Raw genomic sequence first — 22,977 nt, 5'->3', positions numbered from 1 at the left:
TGAAGAATTTAAGTTGAAGTTGTTGATCCATCTTATGAATACTGTGACAATTTATTCGCGGAAACAACTGTACGACTCCCATCAGGGCATTACGAGGTTGCATTGCCTTTCACAACCGAAAATATATGTTTGGGTGATAACTGTCAAGCATCAAAAAATCAATTTTTTGCTTTGGAGAGAAAGTTAGATTCACTTAATAACAAGAGTAATTAAGGAAAATTCCCAGTATAGTTTAAATGACCAGATTCATTTCAACCAGTACAACATTTCGAATTTAGTTTTATCATAAACATGTAAGCATACTTTAGTCAATAGTTTTTCCATTTACATATTTGTTTTATTATCTTTCACATTTGTTTTCTTGGTTCTTATTTTGTAATAAAAAGTAGGCTAAATTTTATTATCATGGCGATTCTGTTGCTCAAGCCGCCATTTTGTCACACCGTTGAGGGGGAGGAGACTGTCTAGCTAGGCCAATGGCAGGTGTTCATGCCCTCGACCAATAGCAGTACTCGCCTACTAGTATAAATTCTGCTGCTCTTGTATTTAGTTTTAGTTTATCAGAGATTGACAATGGTGTAATAACCGAAACCGGTCTTTCTAATTATCAATAAATCAGTGGTTTTTTGACAATTTCTTAGTCTTTTTCATTCAAAGTTAGATTCAGATAACGCTATGAAGCAACAGTATCACGATTTTATGAAGCAATACATTGTGTTGGATCACATGGCTGAAACAAACATTGAGTGATTGAGTTTCATATTTTATTCCCATGTTATGTGTAAGAAAAAAGACAGTTCAACAACTAAATTTCGCGGTGTCTTCAATGCTACCGCAAGCTGTAAAAATGGTCAAGTATTGAACCAAGTATTGCACAAAGGTTGAAACTTCAAAAAGATTTGATTCATCTCTATACTTATAAAAGGCTAAGCCCCGACAGACTGAAATCACACCACAGCCCAAACTACTGAGCCTAAAAACTTGAAATTTTGCACGATTGTTCGTGGTAGCCTGGAAACATCCACTAAGAAAGGATTTTCAGAAATTTGCCCCCCTGAGGGAGCTGGGCCCCCCCAAAATTTTGTACTTTTTAACCGCTCATTGCACAGCAAAGTCATGAGGAACTTTTTTGTTCAGCTACGAAAAAAATTAGATATATACAGAAAAATTGCGATCAGGAGCACAGGGGGGTCCAGGAAAAGGCATTTTTCGAAAATTTTGATGTAAAATCACACTACAGCTCAGAATAATTGTCCTACAGACTTGAAACTCTGCACAAATATTCTTCAAACATGCTAGTCGCGCACTAAGAACGGATTTTGAGATATTTTGCCTCTAAGGGTTTCAAAGGATGGAAAAGGATCCTATTAAGTAAGGTTATGAGCATGATAAGGTGAGTGCCATATGGAAATGAGATAATTTATCTATTGACATGTGATATTCTAACATATGTTGTAATCATTGGAAATAACAAAATAATATGATAGAAATTCAAAAAAGAACATCTGTTCTATTATTGCTTTCTACCTGATTCCACTCAACCTCAAAATATTATTCTGATAATTGATAAATATGTTTAATTATATTATTATTATTATTGATATAATAAAAGAATTGTTTTTATAATTAATTATTATCATTAATATAATAATTGTATTGTTTTGGTAATCAATAAATATTTTTATTTTCACAAACTCTGTAAAATGTATAATGGTAAATGTGAAACAGCTGCATAAAAGAAATTATCTCAAAAACATATGTTTAGGAAAACCATAGTTTTGAACTTCGTTTTCCTGATGCAATGTATAATAAGCCTACACGTGGCATGTATTATTAATTTTTCAGCTAGAACAGTTTTTTGAGACTGCTAAATAAACGTCTACAGTTTTATCAATGCTGTATCGGCAATATGAAAACGCATGCAGTTAATATGTCTTCAAATAAAGGTGTTGATATCTACATGATAATTATTCTCTACCATTTTTATTTAATTAAAATTTCAAAATTATTCAAGCCTTGATAGAATGATTGACTCAATGTACAGTCAGTCGAAAATTTTAATATTGAAATGAGGGGTATTTTGGCAAGCTGAACAAAAAAGTAAGGTCCTATGCACCTTTTCGATATTTCTTCAGATGAAAAATGAGTTTTGTGGGTTGTCAAAACTCCCCCTGAAAGGGAAACTATTCATTTTATCCCATGTTTTAGTAAAATAACAATGATTTCTGCGTTGAATAACATCTTTCTTGCCAACGAGAATCGAACTCTTTGTGAATTTAGATATGACCTACACTTTAGATTTATATAATACTATTAATAAATTCATGGAAATTGAAGTACTATTTTCAGTTAGTTGATGAAATTGATTATCAATAGAGAAAATCATTATAATTTTATCAATACAGAATTAGTTGAATGAATTGTCGATGTACTGAGTTCTTGGTCAACAATAATTCAATATTGGTATTTATCCCATCATTATTCTTTTCAGAAGTTATTTCATTTGAATTAGAACATATTTATAAGCTCCTATCAATTTATCATTCGTAACAATGAATTCTTCATAACATGAATTTAATCAAATAAAAAATTGCCCATACTTCTGTATTCATGTTCGCATGTTTTCCACTTGTGATGGATAGCCAAAATATTGTGGAGCGAGCTGCACGGCGAATTGTAATCGTGGGCTTTGATTGGCTGAAAAGTTCAGTGTTCGGAGTGAGGTGAGGCGAGCAGTTAGAACAGAGGCAAGCGGCACGGTGAATGGTTTGGAGTACGGTACGGCGAATGATTAACAGCTGATTTTTAACATTATGAAACATATGTTCATGTTCGTTGAAAGGCAAGATGTTCGGAGGAATGCACGGTTTGCTGCGTGGTTCGAGGTTCGGTTCAGCATGTGTGGACGCACCTTTAGTTGTTACAGGACATTTATACAGATCACAGGCCAAAGTAACATAATAATCTATCTTCTTCTTTTTCTTCTTCTTCCTCCTCTACTTCTTCTTCTTCCTCCTCCTCCTCTTCTTCTTCTTCTTCTTCTTCTTCTTCTTCTTCTTCTTCTTCTTCTTCTTCTTCTTTTCTTCTTCTTCTCTTCTTCTTCTTCTTCTTCTTCTCTTCTTCTTCTTCTTCCTTCTTCTTCTTCTTCTTCTTCTTCTTCTTCTTCTTCTTCTTCTTCTTCTTCTTCTTCTTCTTCTTCTTCTTCTTCTCTTCTCTTCTTCTTCTTCTTCTCTTCTTCTTCTTCTTCTTCTTTCTCTTCTTCTTCTTCTTCTCTTCTTTTTCTTCTTCTTCTTCTTTCTTCTTCTTCTTCTTCTTCTTCTTCTTCTTCTTCTTCTTCTTCTTCTTCTTCTTCTTCTTCTCTTCTTCTTCTTCTTCTTCTCTTCTTCTTCTCTTCTTCTTCTTTCTTCTTCTTCTTCTTCTTCTTCTTCTTCGTCTTCTTCTTCTTCTTCTCTTCTTCTTCTTCTTCTTCTTCTTCTCTTCTTCTTCTCTTCTTCTTCTTCTTCTTCTTCTTCTTCTTCTTCTTCTTCTTCTTCTTCTTCTTCTTCTTCTCTTCTTCTTCTTCTTCTTCGTCTTCTTCTTCTTCTCTTCTTCTTCTTCTTCTCTTCTTCTTTCTTCTTCTTCTTCCGATCAGGAGCACAGGAGGGGTTCAGGAGAGGGCACTTTTCGAAAATTTTGATGTAAAAACACACTACAGCTCAAACTAATTGGCCTACAGACTTGAAACTTTGCACAAACATTCTTCAAACATGCAAGATGCGCACTTAGAACGGATTTTGAGATATTTTGCCTCTAAGGATTTCAAAGGATGAAAAAGGATCCTATTAAGTAAACTTATGGTAAGGTGAACTCCATATGGAATTGAGATAATTGACACATGATATTCTAACATATGTTGTAATCATTGGGAAGCTTAAAACAATTTCATCAATCAGCTCATCGAATTGATTTTGTGTTGATTGAGAGCGTGAGCTTGCCACGTGTTTGTTCCATTGTTCCATTGTATGCTTGGCCAGTTCGGTTTGCGCCTTTATCAGCTGTATATGTCTCATACACTCCCATTAGAACATAGTTCAATTTACAACTAGCTCACCCGGCGAACTTCGTACCGCCAATGTATCTCATGTCACACTTGACTCTATTTGGTGAATCATGAAATTTATCTGACAATCAACATTTTCATTTACATATCAATACGGACTTCCTATGTGCTTAGTCATGTAGCAATCATTATTCTGAAAACATATTATTCTTCTCAATCAATTTGTAGTTATATCTATCAGTAAAGTTTTCAATTAGAAAAAATTCAAATCAGTGTTTCAAAGAAAAATATTTAATGTTTTCATATATTATGTAGATTGTCGATATATGGTCCAGGAAATATGCGATGTACGATGAATCTCACAGAATTCCATATTCTTTCCATTTTAGGATGAATATAAGCTAAGCTAAATTCAAAAAAATTTAAATTATTTTTCATTCTCCAGTAATTAATGAATGCAATATGAACAACTCTCTTTCATTAGGTGAATAATTTTTTTTTTAACATTTTCCAGTTTGTCAATGATAGGGGAGAGATAATTATTTGTATAGGTCTTCTAAGGAACCATTATCAACAGCTGGTACCAATCAACCACACTTCAACTCCAAACTACCGTTTTAATACCAGTATACGATAATTTATCACAGGGTGATGTATTTATTATTACAGCTGGTAACTTTAGATGCTAAATCATATTATCACAATATGATCTTCATTCATGATCATCTTTTTGTTCTTCAGTAGCCACTTGGCCGAAAATTTCGAAAACATATGTCTGTAAAATGGATTAATAAATAATTATAATCAGCCCCCCTATTAAAATTCCTGTTCAGAAACCATCCCCAATATTCACACAATATATATATATATATATAGGTTTATTCCTTAACACAAAGTGGGTCGTTTGTATAAATGTGTACAACTCGTGTTGGTCTGTTCGAGTAAGTTGGTCCAAGCATCTTTAGTTGCTCCACAGACCTACCATGTGATGGCGTTCGTGTAATGGAGTATAATAGTTCACTCCCGTGGGTCTGACTGTTCGCGCCATTTATTCAGACTGAACTTGATTTGAGGTTATGTATTGAAGTTCGCTCCGTTTCTGTTGTGAATGGAATATTCTTGTCTCGTCCTTATCTGTCAGCTGTCTGTTGTCTTGTCTGCAGAGTGAAAGTGATATTGTGTTTTGTGATGTTGTATTTGTGTCAAAATGTCCAAAAAGATTATTCAAGCAGTGATCAAATTTTGAATTTGGACTAACTTTGAAAGGTAAGTCAGTTATAGAATTATAACTTGTACTTGAATTATTATAATTACTTGTACTATTTAGCTTGCTTCTTTTACAATTATTTCCTTATGAAATGCTTTTAGGTTATTAACATTTTGAAACGAAATTAAGAATAAAACACATCAAAAGTAGAAATTAAAAGTAAACCGCATCACTACTCAAAGAGTGTATGTAATTGAGTGATTGGAAATAAATAAATGTAGGTAACAAAAAATAAAATCGTAAATGTAATTCCTTCATTTCTATCACTACTTACAAGCTCAACTAAATCTGCACAAGAATCTTATTCTATTAGGATATATACAATAAATATATACCTGGATAGAATTGGTAAGAAGCTCATTGGCAATGAAATTCTCAATTGTATAAATAAATATTTAGATCATAAAAGTCAAGTTAGTCCTAAAATCATTCCTCTTCAGCCATGCAATTTTTCATAAATAACTCTTTTAATAGGTCCAAAGATAGGAATGGATATTTATTAAGTTATTTAATCAATGAGAATTACTCAACTTACAGAAAAGTACCACAGGCTTATGCGCCCAAAACGGTTCCAATTCTAATTTATACAACAGTCCAAATGTAGCTAGGTTATGTGATATGCAAACAATACCAATCCTGGGCCTAGGACTAATGATGAATAAACAGCTAATGAAACTTTTCTAAACACTATATATCTTTGAATGTCCAGGGTATATCAAACAAATAAGAATATATTTCCCTCTTATTATGTTATAAAACTATAGCCTAATGCTAAGATAATTACTGTTGCTGAACACTGGTTAACAAACGATGACTGTAGCTGTCTCACAATACCTGACTATGAACTTGGGTCCTTCTATGGAAGGAAAAATTCCATTCATAGTGGAGAAGCAATTTTTTTAATTAATGGATTGAAATTAGAAGAATTAAGCATAGTAAAGGAACTTTCTATAGAAATGATTTGTGAAGCTGTTGCAATTGAACTTCCAAATGAAAAAATAATTGTTTTGTCATTGTACAGACCCTATAATAATGATGTTAGTTTTTTTAACAACTCTCTATCCTGTCTTAATGATATATTATGTGCCATTTATAAATGTAACTATAATTTAATATTATGTGCTGATTTCAATGTCAACTTTAATGTAAATGATAATTTTAATAGAGATCTTTGCAATTTGTTTGAATGTTTTGGTATCCATATTTCTACAAAAATGAAATCACTAGACCAGGCACACTGAATGAAGGCCACTGTATTGATAATGTTGTGACTGATATTCATGATAGCAGACATGTGACCCGAGTTATCAATACACATCTACTGTTAGATCATCATGCCCTACTATTTAAATCTTTAATAAATGTGAAAAATGACTCTCAAAGTTTTTCTAGTGTAAACAAAAAGCTAGATAGGTTAGTTAATTAATGATCAGAACACTTATTTATTTGTTAGGTTAATTAATATCATACACTGGAGTGTGGTGTATTTGCTTAGCCTAATGATGGGAATGATAAGTTTAAGAAGTTTTTGATTTGTATATGTCAGCTGTTAATGCTGCTTATCCTCTTAGAGGTTTCAAAGTTAGTAAGCCTAAGCTGGATGATGGATGGTATACTGCTGATTTAATAAAGCTCAAACATAGTTGTGATGAATATTATAGCTTACTGAAATTTTTAAGACTAATCAGTTTAGAGATAAATATAAAAGCTGTAAGAAAGAGTATAGAATTGCTATTAAGAATGCAAAAATAAATTATTTCAACAACAAAATAGAGCACTCAAAAAATAAAACTCAAGCTGCATGGAAGGTAGTTAAAATTCTTACAAATGTCAACAATGAAGCTATTGATTCACATGATGATAACAACGCTGATTCATTTAACAACTTTTTCATTGAAAAAGTTGAGGAAATTAGTGAAAATGTGCCAGTTAGTGAACATCTCAGCTCTCACTACATCAATAAGTGCAAGAGGCCCAATGTACCATTTTTTTCCAACCTGTTACTGCAGATTATGTGTACCAGAAAATAAGTAGTCTTAGTAATTCAAGTTTTTTTAGATATATATGGTATTAATTCTAAGGTCTTAAAAATATCTGCCCCTTATATAAGTGAAGTTTTGAGTTACCTTATAAATTATTGTTTAGTATACAAGGGCATTTTTCCAAGTGTATTGAAAAACGTTAAGGTAATACCTGTAGGCTACATAAAAAAGGTGATAAGAAAAACTTCAGGCCAATATTTCAGGCCAATATAATCAGGCCTTATTTCAGGCCAATAACAATTGTACCTATGATATCCAAAGTATTTGAGGCCATAATGCAAGACCAGATCTCGAATAATTTTGAAAACTTTGGTATTTTTACTAAAAAACAATTTGGTTTCAGGCCATGTAGAAATACTAGCAATGCAGTAACAAGTTTAGTAAATTAATAGTGTTGTTGATGATTTAGAGAAGGGTCTATCTGTTAGTTTTAGGTCATATGACATGTCTAAAGCTTTCGATACTGTTAAGCATAACATACTTTTGAAAAATTTTCTTATTATGGCTGCAATTCAAAATCAATCTATTTAAAGGACCGCAACCAGTTTGTTTACAAAGATTGTCAATTCTCTAAGGGCAGAAAGGTTCATTATGGGGTCCCTTAAGGCTCCATACTTGGATCAATACTCCCTAATATATATATATTAACAACATAATTTGTAATATAGAAGGCACTGATAAAGCAGGATTTCTCTTTGCTGATGATTTTGGTCTCAAAGTTAGTTGTAAATCCGAAGCAGGTGTACAAAATTGTCTAGTTGATAGCTCTCTACTCCTTAATGATTGTTGTGCTAGTAATTATTATGTTCACCTATAATAGAAATTCAAACAATGAAGTAGGGACTGAACCTTTAAAATTTCTAGGTATTGTTCTTGATCCCAAACTTAATTGGCAACCACATATCCAGAATTAATTAGTGAAAAAAATAGCAGAGGTACTGTACTTGCTGAGAAGGTTAAAGTTAACTGTAGATATTAATATATTATTAAATGTGTATTTCTCTCAAATACAAAGTTTACTGTCCTATGGTATACTATTATGGGGCTCTAGTACTCATGTCTCAAAAATATTTATACTCCAAAAGAAAGCAAGTAGATTGATTTGTAATGTTGATATGAGGACCCACTGTAAACCTTTTTTCACAAAATTGGGAATATCAACTGTCTATTCTTTGTATGTATTATTTAGTGTTAGTTAAGTAATCTGGATTTTTTTAAATTAAATAGTGACTGTCATGGATATGAAACCAGAAATAGGAATAATATCAGAGTTCAATAGTTCAGGTTCACAACTTCACAAAAAAATCTTCTGTACACATCTGTTAAACTGTACAATTCATTACCACTAGAAATTAAGGCACTGCCTCTTACATTCTTCAAAAGGAAATTGAAAACTGTACTGAAAGCTGAAAGTTTATATAACATCCAAGAATTTCATGTAATTGACTGGACCAAATATTTGTAGGCTAATATTATTTGTATATATGAATTGTATTATGTAATATCTAGTACCTATTTTTGACATTTATCAATGCATTGTTAACAATGTCTATGATAATATAGATTCTTATTCTTATTCTTTCAAGAATGTGAACAAAAAAAGGCTTGCTCATTTTGAAAGTGGATTTCATATTTATTTTTTGTTTGTATTCTAGTTTCCTACATCTTTGTGAGTAATGAGAGAATTGAACAAATACTTTCTGCATTAATTAAATTTATTACCTATAATGAATTAACTTATTACACATGGATGAGTGGATGAATAACCCCCATAATAATTTGAAATTAAAAATGGTTTTTGAATTTCAGTATTTTTTTTATTTCTACAATTTATTCCTGTTCATTATTTCATTTATTTTATAATAATTCCTGTTATATTCAATATAAACAATTTTCATAGATAGAGAATAGCTACAGTATCTTATATTCACTTTCTAGAAAATACATGTGAAACAATTGTGGAAAATGCACATTGTAGTGGGTTCTAGCACATACAATATTATTAGATTACAAACTCTACCTCTTCTTTGGTTCTAACCTTCTTATTGTGAACAACTTTTTTTGAAAATTGCTGCTTTGAATGCTTTATTGAAAAACGATGATACCTATCAAAAAAGTATTTCAGCTATTGTTTTTTCCAAAGACTAAATTAATATAATGTGTCATTTAGTGTGATGATCTCTTTCTTTGAGAAAGATTAGTTTAATTGAAATAGATGGAAACAATTAATCAAACTTGAAAAGCTATGAATTATACATTGAAACAAATCCTGAAACAAGAAATCTAGCTTATTGGAAGAATAGCTTCCAAAATTACTAATGAAGCTAACAATAAAAATCAATGAAAAAAATTCCAATGTCACTTTAAAAATCATAAATTGAATCTATGAAGTGCATCAACAAATCAATTGCACTCAGCCTATCAGCTTGGAAAATGATGTATTATCAATAAATTCAATCGAAAGAAAATACTGCAATCATGCCTATTGGAAGAATCCTTACAGACATCGCAAGGAACGGAGAACCAAAAATTTAAATTCTATCAGCCAGTTGTATATAAAAGAAAATCAAACCATGAGATGACGTCTTTAATGGAGCCACTGCAGCCACTTCCCTGTTCAGCTCTGTATAAATCTGTATGTCATCTTATGTTAATTAAATTACATTTTCTTTTGTGCAACTTGCCATTTGTGTTGGAACTTGGAATTATGACATCCCTATTGTCTGTACAGGTAGATCTTAATTTTTTTAGAAATTCAATACTTTTGGACGGCTGGATCTTTCAGAATGATCGATTTTGTAAGAGCCTGCTCATCAAATAACTGTTGCTCTCTTATTGAAAATTAACATGCTTTCCCTGGCTCTTTTGTAATTCAATTACTCAATGCTGATCAATTTGATAAAGCGATCATTGAATAAGGAATTAAAAACGTGGAAACATTAATTAGAGTATAATATTATTTCTCTCAACATCCTTCATATCTTGTCTGTATATTACATAGAATCAGTAGAACATCTTGCCGGTTCAACATCTTTAATCCTTCAAGAGTGCACTCTTAATTCAGGAAAAAAATTATATACACATATACACATACTTTAACCAGGTGATAGTTGTGTGTTACGGTCACATACAATATTTATCTTTTTTCTTGAGCAGCTGAGTAATTTGGGTGAAATTAAAGCGTAACCTCCAATCTTCTAAGCGGACTGCAATGATTGTGACATTAAGAGTCGTCAAGATCTGAATTGCAACTCTCAATGAGACCACCCAAACTGTCCTCATAAAAGACTCTGGTAAGCAAAAAAGGAATGATATTTAAGAGAGTTATTGATCAGCTGTAGTTGAAATTGAATATATGAATTTATAGTACCATCTTGGAACAGGTAGGCTATAGTACCATCTTGGAACAGGTAGGCTAAATGACATACAAGGATTAGAATCATAAAGAATATTATAATGATCATGAATACGTAATAGACCTTCTAAAAAGTGTAATTTGGTTTGTTTTATTACCTTAGAATAGTAAAGCATGTACATACAATGGTGGGTCCACACAGTTGGACAATTATGTTGACAAATAAAAAGAGAATTCAGAATCTTCAAAATACAATGTTTTGAATTTATTGTAGAACTCCTAGTCACAAAAATCATGTAATTAATGAAAATCCAGCTGTTGCATAAACAAACAAATATTGAAAGTTTTCCACAAGACAAGAGAAATTGAAAAGGGACCGCGACGAATAATTGGGACCGCGGAAAAGTCTAACTTTAAATATACGACCTCAAAAAGTAAATATAAAAAATGTAATTTATAAATGTTTCTAAAAACAAATGTAAATGAAAATGGTTGAACAATGAATCGGTAAGTGCACAGAAGCACAGAACAAAATACTTAACTAAGAGGTTAGATGTCTTCACCAGCTGGCTTAAAGAAAACCAGTAGGATTTCTGGAAGGTCTGCGATGCCCATGGGCTGGACACCAGGTAGGCGTCGGCGTCAAATTGGACCAGATACCCGGACAGAACCGGCAACAGGACGGCAGGGAGCCGTGGAACCAAGTACCAGGGCGGCGTCGGCGGCGAACTGCGCTGAATCTTCAGAAGACCGGCAGTGAGACGGCAGGGAGCCGTGCAGAAGTTGAATCCACTCCAAGTGTGACCAGCAGCAGGCAATGATGGTAACAAGGGCGCTGTACTAAGCGTTACAACTCAGTAGGTTTGTTACAGATGGAGATAGAATTGAATCCAAGTCGGTAGGATGATGATTACAGATGTCATCACGGCAGGTGTTGCGCGATAATGCGTAGGCTTGTGCATGGACAAGATGTTGTTAGAGAAAACTAGTAACTCCAGGCAAGTGAATAGATCACAAATGTAAATTGTTGTGGTGATATGAACGAAGCACACAAAAATTCTGATAAACCACAATGGTGATGATGATAGTTCAATGAAGGTGTACACACGGCAGGCGCAATGTAACTTAGCAGCATACAAGTAGATTGATAGCCGCGACCCAATAAAGCAATTTCAAACATGAACAGTTCTAGGTTACAATGAGGTGGCAACTGGTGGCCAAAATAGTGCGCAATAGTCACTGAGAAAAGAAATCACAATGGTGTAGATTTCAAATGATGAGAGGAAATTACAAGGGTTGATGTAATTCCAAGAAGAATTGTCATGGACAAGCTTCTTCAAATCCTAGATGCAGGATAAATTGTAACCTTGCTTAGTAACTAGTTCAATGCAGAAATGTCTGATGCATAAATAATGTTTTTAATGCATTGAGTGTGATGGAACTATATATTTTCTTGATGATTGAAAATTGTCAGGTGCTGACAAAAATGTTCTTGCAAGTGAGAGATTGCAAATAAAGTTCATGATGAAACAAATAACCTAACATGTATCATTGGACACAGCTAGAATTGAATACAGAAAATAAAGTTCTTCTGAGCCTTCTTCTAGTAAAAATAGTTCATTCTGGATATTATCGTTGTTGGATCAACAGTTCTTCAGAATTAGAAGCACAAATTTGATAAATGTCGAAATTCGAAGTTGTGGGACAAAGCACATTGCGTGCGAGTAATGTCGTTCAGTTACTTACAAGTTTTTTGACACAAATAATGATGAACGTTGAAAACTAGAATACCACATCGAGAATAGATATTTATGAATCGATGAGACACATTTTCATGCGAATTTGTCACTTTTAGATAAAAAGGGATAAACTTGAAACTTGGAAATACACTTTCTTTTGGCCATTCCATCGAGACGAGCAGGTAGGAAGCAGGCCTACAAGGAAGTGTACCAACTGTGAAACAATGAACCCACCAGCAGAAAAAATGGCAAATATAAATGAATAATGCCATAATAGGCTAAAGTAGGACTAATGCTGAACTAAGTATAATAAATCTAATTGATAAATCGATTGAAAATGACAAACTTGACGAATAAAAATTAAAACTATCAAAATCGACAGGGCAAATTGTGAACACAAGCACCAGCGCTCCAAGCGGCAGCAACCAAAACAAGTGGTGACACACAAGCACCAGCGCTCCAGGAGGCGGCAACCAAAACAAGTGGTGACTGCAAATGCCAGATTTAACATAAGGTCCCCCCTTGAGGCATCAAGGATGTCTCAAAAGAAAAAAAGTGAGCAAACAAAAACAACAATTATGTTAAATCTGGTGATTAGAGAGGCTCACGACAGGAGCAGGAGGCATAAACCAAATTTGATACAAGGTATCTACAAGAAAATGTGCCTAGACAAAAGACAAGTCAAATGACAAAAATAGACAAGATCGAACAAAAATCCACTTTCTGCTGAAATGGCAGATATATTTAAAAATGATGCAGAATCACTAATGGGAAACAAATTCAAAGGACTTAATCGAAATACGCAGATAAACCAATTACTAAATATACAAGAAATTCCAAATAGAAGGAAGATATGAATATGACAATAAAAACTAACAATATTGCAAATTGATGATAATGAAGGAGCGATGCTAGCGTCCGACGCCATGCCATTGGACGAAAAAATGAATGAAAGGATGATTAGACACAATACAAAAATCAGATAAATGCTAAAAAATGAGCATCTGACAACATACCATCGGTAAAAGCCAACGTAAAAAAAAGACAAATATAATTGAGAATATGCAAATAAGACATAAGTGATAACTAACCTAATCTAATTCTTCTTCTTGAGGCAGAGGAGCGATGCTAGAGATAGCACGCTTGAAAAGTCCAGTTTCCGTAAGTACCGTAACAACGCGCACCTTCTGGTCTTTTCCAGGGTGTAGTTCAACAATGCGTGCTAAACGCCATGTAGAAGGAACAGTGCCAGGATCTTTGAGTAATACGATGGTGTCCACCTTGAGATTTTCAGATTCCTCAGTCCATTTTGCTTTAGTTTGTAGGGTAACGAGATATTCCGTTGACCATTTTTTCCAGAGCTCTTTCGTAGCTAGAGCAAGATTTTTCCAGCGCGAACGATGATCTATATGAGTTGTCTCAGGTAGCGGAAATGGAAGTGCAGTAATGGGCCTTCCAATAAGAAAATGTCCGGGAGAAATATATTGCAGGTCTTCAGGGTCCTCAGAAAGAGGGATAAGAGGCCTGGAATTCAAAATCGCTTCCACTTGAGCAGAGAACGTTGTTGCATCTTCATAGTCCAATATTTTGTTGAATGAAATAGTTTTGAAAATACGCTTGAAGTTTTTTATCGCATTCTCCCACAATCCACCGAAGTGAGGTGCTCGTGGAGGGATAAAACGCCATGAAATGTTAAACAATGTCGCAAAATTTTGAATTTCAGACTGTGATCGTTCATTCGCAAAGAAATTGCAGAGTTCTTTCAATTCATTGTTAGCGCCTACGAAGGTAGTGGCATTATCGGAAGAAATTGAAAACGGTATACCACGACGTGCAGTGAATCGAATAAGTGCATCAATGAATCTTTTAGTTGATAACTCAGAGACAACTTCAACATGCACAGCGCGAGTTGCCATACATACGAAGACAGCAAGATACGCTTTAGAGTAAGTACGTGACTTAGTAGTACCTAATCTCAAATTGAATGGTCCAGCATAGTCAATACCCGAATTATAAAATGGAAATTCGGTTTGAATGCGCACAGCAGGTAAATTGCCCATAATTTGTTCAGTACGGGAACTAGAGAAGCGAAAACATGTGATACAGGCCTTGAGTACACTTTTCACGGTACGACGAGTGGATAAAATCCAAAATTTTTGGCGAATGCTGGCCATTGTGGATTGAACACCAGCGTGAAGCAAACGTCTATGACAAGAATTGATAAGAGACCGAGTGAGTTTGTGCTTAGCTGGAAGCAAAATTTGATGTTTAAAATCAAATGACATTTTTGACTCTTGAAGTCGTCCGCCAACACGAAGGAGGGAGTCAGAATGAATGAATGGGGTAAGACTTCTGATTCGGCTGTTAGGCAGCAATGGTTTGTTGGCCTTCAATTGACATATGTCCTGATGAAAGGCTTCAATTTGCACATGATGAATGAGCTTAAGCTCAGCTTGTTTAATCTCCTCAATAGATAATTCACCCTTGCGCAATAATTCGGGAAATTTACAATTTCGAAGATTGTGCACATAGCGCAATAAATACGCTGTTGTACGAGTCAATTTATGATAATTGGAAAATTTATTGATTAGTTCATTGAAAACTGGTGAAGAATCAATTTTTGTAGCAAGTGAAACAGTGCTTCTGGTTGTTGAAAAATTGGTTGAAAATTTATTCCATGTACTTGGAGATTGAGACAACCAAGTAGGTCCGTTCCACCAAAGAGTGCTAGTAATCAAAAGATTTGGTGAGCAGCCTCTAGAGACGAGATCTGCGGGGTTCTGATCGGTTTTAACATGATTCCAACTGAAATCAGCTGTAGTATTCTGAATTTCAGAAATTCTGACCGAGACAAATACGTCAGATCGGTTCGGAACGGCCTTAAGCCAGTCACAGACAATCTTTGAGTCAGTCCACAGAAAGACTCCTGAGAATGAAATTCTAGATGCGGAAATTATTTTATTGACTAAGCGGGAAGCTAACAATGCAGCCTGTAATTCCAATCTAGGAATTGTCAAAAGTGGTCTGAGTGACGCTAATTTTGATTTCGCAGTGAGGAGGCAAACGTGCACTCCTTGTGAAGTTGTACTCCGAACATAGATGCAGACACCATAAGCGGTGACACTTGCATCAGCAAAAGCGTGTAATTCAAGGATAGCATCTGGCTCAGGGGCGAGAATGCAGCGCGGAATTGTAATATTTGAAATATTAGGAAGCTCTTGCAAAATAGCTAACCAGTCAGCTAACAAATCAGGTGGTAATTTTTGGTCCCAATCAAGTTTCAATGGCCATAATTTTTGAAATAGCATTTTAGGCAGAATTACTACCGGAGAAATGAGACCAAGAGGGTCGAAAATACTAGCAATACATGAGAGTAATTCTCTCTTTGTGAATGCGGTTTTGTGGATTACATCAGCTACACTGGATGAAATAATTAGAACGTCTGAGGTTGAGTTCCAGATTAATCCTAACGCCTTAACTATACTGTCATTTGAATCAGAAAGGGGTTTGGATGATACAGTTTCAACAAGGTGTTCAGGAATGCTGTTGAGTACTTCATTTGAATTTGACAACCATTTGCGGAGTTCAAAACCTCCATTGGACAGAGTGTCACGAATTTGACGCAATAAGTCAATTGCCTGTTCAACAGTAGAACAACCACTTATAAAGTCATCCACATAAAAATCATTTTTAATGGCATTGGCAACTGGTGAATTCGGTTCGCAATCTATATCAGCTAAATGATTCAGCGTACGAGTGGCTAGAAATGCGGCAGGAGAAGTACCGTAACTGACGGTGTTCAACACATACTCCTGAATTGGATCATTAACATTAGATCGCCAAAAAATTCTCTGCAAATTTCGATCCTCGGGATGTACCAAAATCTGCCTGTACATTTTAGTAATGTCAGCAATGAAAGCAACGCGGTGGGTGCGAAAACGCAAAACTATATCGAACAGTTCAGGTTGAACGGTGTGACCTACATGAAGGGCTTCATTTAAAGAAATGCCTGTATTAGATTTAGCAGAGGCGTCGAAAACTACGCGCAATTTTGTAGTTGTCGAGTCGGGCTTGAAAACTGGGTGGTGTGGTATATGAAAACATTTTTCATAAGGCTGACTGTCAGGTACAGGAGACATATGACCAAGAGATTCATACTCGTCCATAAAGGCTACGTATTGAGAACGCAATTCAGCATTAGTAGCAAGTCTTTTTTCCAAAGAATGAAAACGCACAAGTGCTTGATGACGAGATTGACCCAATAAATCGAAATTATCTTTTTTAGGTAGTGCAACCGAGAAGCGGCCGTCTTGTCCACGTTGTACATTATCAAGATAGTGTTTTTCAATTTGATGCTGCTCCTTAGTTACGCTATCTTTGGGAAGGACTTCCTCAATTTTCCAAAACTTCTCTAATTGTCTGGAAATGTCATGAGTTGACACACAATTTGAGCTAACGGGTTGCTCGCATGAATTGAGAATGTTAGGCGTGATAGCTCCCCAAACAACCCAACCCAGTTTGGTATTTTGAAGAGTGCATTCATCAGCTAACTGAATTTGACCACAAGCTTGGATAGAAGAATAGATAGCAACACTGAGAAGCAGGTCGACTCCCTTAGAAACATGAAATTCAGGGTCAGCTAACTTAACATTGGGTGGAATATTGAAGTTTTGTAAGTTGAGCCCAAATGGAGGAATGCTAGGGGTAATTTTCTCAGTTAATATGCAACTGACTTCCTTCGACCACGTTCGGTCAGGAGAATGTATGAGAACAGCAGCAGTACACACAGGTGCTGAACTGGTACCAGACACAGTGTGAATGGTATTATTAGAATACACAGAGTCAAGGTCCAATTGAGAAGCAAGAGCCTTGGAAATGAAGCAAGCATCACTACCGGTATCAAGCAGTGCGCGACATGAAATAACTTGATTATTTTTACTCAAAATATGCAATTGCGCTGTGGGCATGATGTTAACTCGTTGTAACAAGCTAGGTGAGTTTGAATGCGCACAGTTTGAATTGCTGATGGCTTGTGAACTTGTCGACGAGGTCGGAGTGACAACAGTTGTGACACTCGAAGTGTCAGACACTGAAATTGATGATGCTTGACTGACTGGACGAGTCAAGCTAGGTGTGAACACAGCTGGGCTAGGTATGTCAGACTGCTTTGACTCAGAACAACAACAATTCGATGAGGACTTAGAAGCCTGCTGACGATTTGGTTTACGAGTGTGAGCATTATTTGAAGAAGTATTTTTCCCTACAGTTGGGGAAGATTTACTATTATTGAAATGCAATAATGAGTGATGGGCCTTGCCACAATCTCTGCAAGCACCAAAACATTGGTGATCCTTACTGAAAGGTCGAAGACAGTTTCTACAGAGATTCTTTTGCTGTACAGCGTTTAGACGAGCTGTAGGCGCCATATTGAGAAATGTATTGCAACGAAAGACATTATGATTGGTGTCATTGCAAAACAAGCATCCAGAATACTTGACAAAAGTTGAGGACGTGCTGGGACGAGAATTATTGTTAATTGAATTATGACTAGGCTTACCATTGCCAGACTGGTTGTTGACCAGTCGTTGCGCAGATTGCGCATGACTGCCGAGACCAAAGGAGACATATTGGGAAACCTTGTGCTGTTGCTCCATAAAGGTCCAGAGGTTGTCTAAGGAAGTCTTGTCCTTAACGGAGTTTGACCGCTCCCAATCACGTAAAGTATTGGCATCAAACCTAGAAACTATGAGATGCATGAATAATAGATCCTTTACCTCGATGTCAAGTTCAAGTGACTCTAACGCTGTAATATTCAATTTTTGGTGATCAATAAATGTTCGCCATGATTGTGCAGATTTAGAGTTGAGTGATGGTGGATTCATGATGGCTGAGATATGGCTATCAGCAATGAGTATTACGCTGTTGTAGCGTTGAGTAAGCAAGCTCCATGCTAGCTTAAAATCTCCCGGTGGGGAATTGGCGATCCGATTCAGAGCTTCGCCTGAAAGAGCCTGTTTAAGATACTGATACTTAATGCTAGGTTCTACCGAATCATTGTTTACAATTATACTAGAAAATCCAGCTTTAAAATCGAGCCATTTGTCAAAGTTACCATCGAAGGTCGGAAGAGGTATTTCAGGTAATCGAAAATTACTATTAGTGGGTGCGGGTTGTGCAACAGGAGCTGGCGCAATATTGGCGTCAGTCTGGCCATGTGCTTTTTCAAAGTTATGTATGTGTTTGTTTATGATAGCTGTTACAGAAAGAAATTCATCTAGGGTAGCAAAATGCTCCTCGTCATTAAAATTATCTGAGTCTAGAGATTCTAGCTTGTCTTTTATTTCAATGTATCTGTCCTTCAAATCTTGGACATCAGTTTGCAATAATTTCAATTCATAATAAGCATCCTCAGAAAGAGGAGCTTCAAAATTAAGTTTCCTTGCATTCCAGCGCAAATGCTTTATCACATCTCGCCGCTCAGCCATGACTGCCTGAAGGGCAGAGTTGCTTCTAGTCTCAGGCATATTCTGAGGTAAGTTAATTTATACAAAGAATCAATTTAAATAACAAAAAAGAGCAATTAATAAAATTGATGCATAAATACAATATGTCTGGGCATCACCGGCGTGCGTCCTCTTCGGTCGGTCAGTGCGCTGTGTTACGTTCAAGCTTGAGTCAGTGGCAACGAGTAAGCCCTGCGCGCAGCCGAGCGAGTAGTCCGCAGCCAGTTCACAGTCCCAGGAATTAGAGCAGGTTGTACCCGACACGAACACAGCGTGTCCTGGAGGGGTTGCCCAATAACTAAAAATGACTCACAGTGAATTAGTATAAGCACTACAATGGTCGTGCACTATGCTATACAAGAAATGTGTATGCAAGTGCGAATTTACAAAAAACGCAACCGAAGGTTGGAATTTTCGCGGTCGACGGTAAGTGTAAGTTATAGAGGTCGTAAAAAACAAACGGAATTTGAACCAAGATGGCCGCAGGCCAAGATCCGGCTGAGGAGGACCACCTTTATGAGTAATTTGGGTGAAATTGAAGCGTAACCTCCAATCTTCTAAGCGGACTGCAATGATTGTGACATTAAGAGTCGTCAAGATCTGAATTGCAACTCTCAATGAGACCACCCAAACTGTCCTCATAAAAGACTCTGGTAAGCAAAAAAGGAATGATATTTAAGAGAGTTATTGATCAGCTGTAGTTGAAATTGAATATATGAATTTATAGTACCATCTTGGAACAGGTAGGCTATAGTACCATCTTGGAACAGGTAGGCTAAATGACATACAAGGATTAGAATCATAAAGAATATTATAATGATCATGAATACGTAATAGACCTTCTAAAAAGTGTAATTTGGTTTGTTTTATTACCTTAGAATAGTAAAGCATGTACATACAATGGTGGGTCCACACAGTTGGACAATTATGTTGACAAATAAAAAGAGAATTCAGAATCTTCAAAATACAATGTTTTGAATTTATTGTAGAACTCCTAGTCACAAAAATCATGTAATTAATGAAAATCCAGCTGTTGCATAAACAAACAAATATTGAAAGTTTTCCACAAGACAAGAGAAATTGAAAAGGGACCGCGACGAATAATTGGGACCGCGGAAAGGTCTAACTTTAAATATACGACCTCAAAAAGTAAATATAAAAAATGTAATTTATAAATGTTTCTAAAAACAAATGTAAATGAAAATGGTTGAACAATGAATCGGTAAGTGCACAGAAGCACAGAACAAAATACTTAACTAAGAGGTTAGATGTCTTCACCAGCTGGCTTAAAGAAAACCAGTAGGATTTCTGGAAGGTCTGCGATGCCCATGGGCTGGACACCAGGTAGGCGTCGGCGTCAAATTGGACCAGATACCCGGACAGAACCGGCAACAGGACGGCAGGGAGCCGTGGAACCAAGTACCAGGGCGGCGTCGGCGGCGAACTGCGCTGAATCTTCAGAAGACCGGCAGTGAGACGGCAGGGAGCCGTGCAGAAGTTGAATCCACTCCAAGTGTGACCAGCAGCAGGCAATGATGGTAACAAGGGCGCTGTACTAAGCGTTACAACTCAGTAGGTTTGTTACAGATGGAGATAGAATTGAATCCAAGTCGGTAGGATGATGATTACAGATGTCATCACGGCAGGTGTTGCGCGATAATGCGTAGGCTTGTGCATGGACAAGATGTTGTTAGAGAAAACTAGTAACTCCAGGCAAGTGAATAGATCACAAATGTAAATTGTTGTGGTGATATGAACGAAGCACACAAAAATTCTGATAAACCACAATGGTGATGATGATAGTTCAATGAAGGTGTACACACGGCAGGCGCAATGTAACTTAGCAGCATACAAGTAGATTGATAGCCGCGACCCAATAAAGCAATTTCAAACATGAACAGTTCTAGGTTACAATGAGGTGGCAACTGGTGGCCAAAATAGTGCGCAATAGTCACTGAGAAAAGAAATCACAATGGTGTAGATTTCAAATGATGAGAGGAAATTACAAGGGTTGATGTAATTCCAAGAAGAATTGTCATGGACAAGCTTCTTCAAATCCTAGATGCAGGATAAATTGTAACCTTGCTTAGTAACTAGTTCAATGCAGAAATGTCTGATGCATAAATAATGTTTTTAATGCATTGAGTGTGATGGAACTATATATTTTCTTGATGATTGAAAATTGTCAGGTGCTGACAAAAATGTTCTTGCAAGTGAGAGATTGCAAATAAAGTTCATGATGAAACAAATAACCTAACATGTATCATTGGACACAGCTAGAATTGAATACAGAAAATAAAGTTCTTCTGAGCCTTCTTCTAGTAAAAATAGTTCATTCTGGATATTATCGTTGTTGGATCAACAGTTCTTCAGAATTAGAAGCACAAATTTGATAAATGTCGAAATTCGAAGTTGTGGGACAAAGCACATTGCGTGCGAGTAATGTCGTTCAGTTACTTACAAGTTTTTTGACACAAATAATGATGAACGTTGAAAACTAGAATACCACATCGAGAATAGATATTTATGAATCGATGAGACACATTTTCATGCGAATTTGTCACTTTTAGATAAAAAGGGATAAACTTGAAACTTGGAAATACACTTTCTTTTGGCCATTCCATCGAGACGAGCAGGTAGGAAGCAGGCCTACAAGGAAGTGTACCAACTGTGAAACAATGAACCCACCAGCAGAAAAAATGGCAAATATAAATGAATAATGCCATAATAGGCTAAAGTAGGACTAATGCTGAACTAAGTATAATAAATCTAATTGATAAATCGATTGAAAATGACAAACTTGACGAATAAAAATTAAAACTATCAAAATCGACAGGGCAAATTGTGAACACAAGCACCAGCGCTCCAGGAGGCAGCAACCAAAACAAGTGGTGACACACAAGCACCAGCGCTCCAGGAGGCGGCAACCAAAACAAGTGGTGACTGCAAATGCCAGATTTAACAGCAGCTTTGTAAGTCTTTTTCTAAAAAGTATATAACTTTCAAGTCCCATCGACATCTCCTACGATTTATACAATATTTATCTTCAATTTTTATTAGAAATTCATCACCTTTGAACTCCTAGATCTTCCAGAATTCTCGATAATGTAAGGGCATACCGGTTTGGAGATAGAGAACTCTCATTTGTTACTACGAGAAGGGATACTCGTAGAATGAATGAATAGATTTTATTTGTCAACATTTGAAAAGATGAATGGCTTCAAAGGTTTTCTACTGGAGGTTTTCTATTCAAAGTTTTAATACCCCAACAATTATAAAGTTGAAAAAAGGTACTGAATGTAGCCTATTTCTCCTAGTGATACTTTGAGTGATAATATAGACCTATACTTCTTCAATCACTGTTTTTATCAGCATAATAATTAGGCTTGGCTTGAATACTTTATAGTTATTTCGAGCTTTCTTGTTATTTATTACGTTGTACACATTCGAGCTGTTTCCTTTGTTCATTGTGATATTCTTCTGCAAACTCAACCAATATCTATCCTTTCAAAATTGATTCTAATACCAATCTCAATGCAGAAGACATAAAGGAAAAGCTAATATTAATTAGATAAAAGTAAAATCAAGTGCGGTTGCAGAGAATAAAGGTTGTTAGTGCAGGGCATTCCATCAGTGATTTGAAAGGAGAATGTGGATGATCAACGGATGAAGATGATAAGCGCACCACTTTCCTCCCTTATGATATTATATTATGATATTTGATGATTTCGTTTGTTATTACCAATCAATTGGATTGATCAACAATTAAATTCCAATTTAATTTTCGATAAAGAACTTTATTGGTTTCAAAATTATTTACACTCAGTGACCAAGGCACAATCTAGTAACATAATTTTTATCACATATACATCACTCACACTCTATGTGGTAGAAAGCCCCAATTTATGGAACAAAAGGAAGTATGGGGTGATAGTATAACACTCACATTCATAAATGCATTATAAACTGAATAATTTGCTATTTGAAAAAATATCTTAAAATATGCCCAACTATATTATCTTTCCGGTATAG

The 22,977-nt window shown here is 35.6% G+C and overlaps 1 protein-coding gene across 6 annotated transcripts; it reads right to left on the bottom strand.

The window, feature by feature from the left end:
- Positions 1-10,781: 10,781 nt before the first annotated feature.
- Positions 10,782-21,807, bottom strand: LOC120355056. 6 transcript variants are annotated; one of them, XM_039443345.1, is made up of 2 exons: positions 15,952-21,807; positions 10,782-13,396 (listed from the first exon to the last, which is right to left on the bottom strand). In XM_039443345.1, the coding sequence occupies exons 1-2, from the start codon at positions 18,964-18,966 to the stop codon at positions 13,232-13,234; spliced, it is 3,180 nt and encodes a 1,059-aa protein (XP_039299279.1). In that variant the 5' UTR covers positions 18,967-21,807; the 3' UTR covers positions 10,782-13,231. The 6 variants fall into 6 exon arrangements, with proteins under 6 accessions (XP_039299279.1, XP_039299277.1, XP_039299276.1 ...); XM_039443343.1 differs by having other exon boundaries at positions 10,782-13,403; positions 15,959-21,807; XM_039443342.1 differs by having other exon boundaries at positions 10,782-14,343; positions 16,189-21,807.
- Positions 21,808-22,977: the final 1,170 nt, after the last annotated feature.

The sequence above is a fragment of the Nilaparvata lugens genome, chromosome X, assembly GCF_014356525.2.
Source record: "Nilaparvata lugens isolate BPH chromosome X, ASM1435652v1, whole genome shotgun sequence".
NCBI lineage: Eukaryota > Metazoa > Arthropoda > Insecta > Hemiptera > Delphacidae > Nilaparvata > Nilaparvata lugens.
The sequence above is the reverse complement of the archived record's forward strand: the minus strand, read 5'-3'. Positions and strand labels throughout refer to the sequence as shown.

What these genes read in the sequence shown, in the direction of transcription:
- LOC120355056 (XM_039443341.1), bottom strand. Translation starts at nt 18,096, where the DNA reads ATGGAGCAACAGCACAAGGTTTCCCAATATGTCTCCTTTGGTCTCGGC.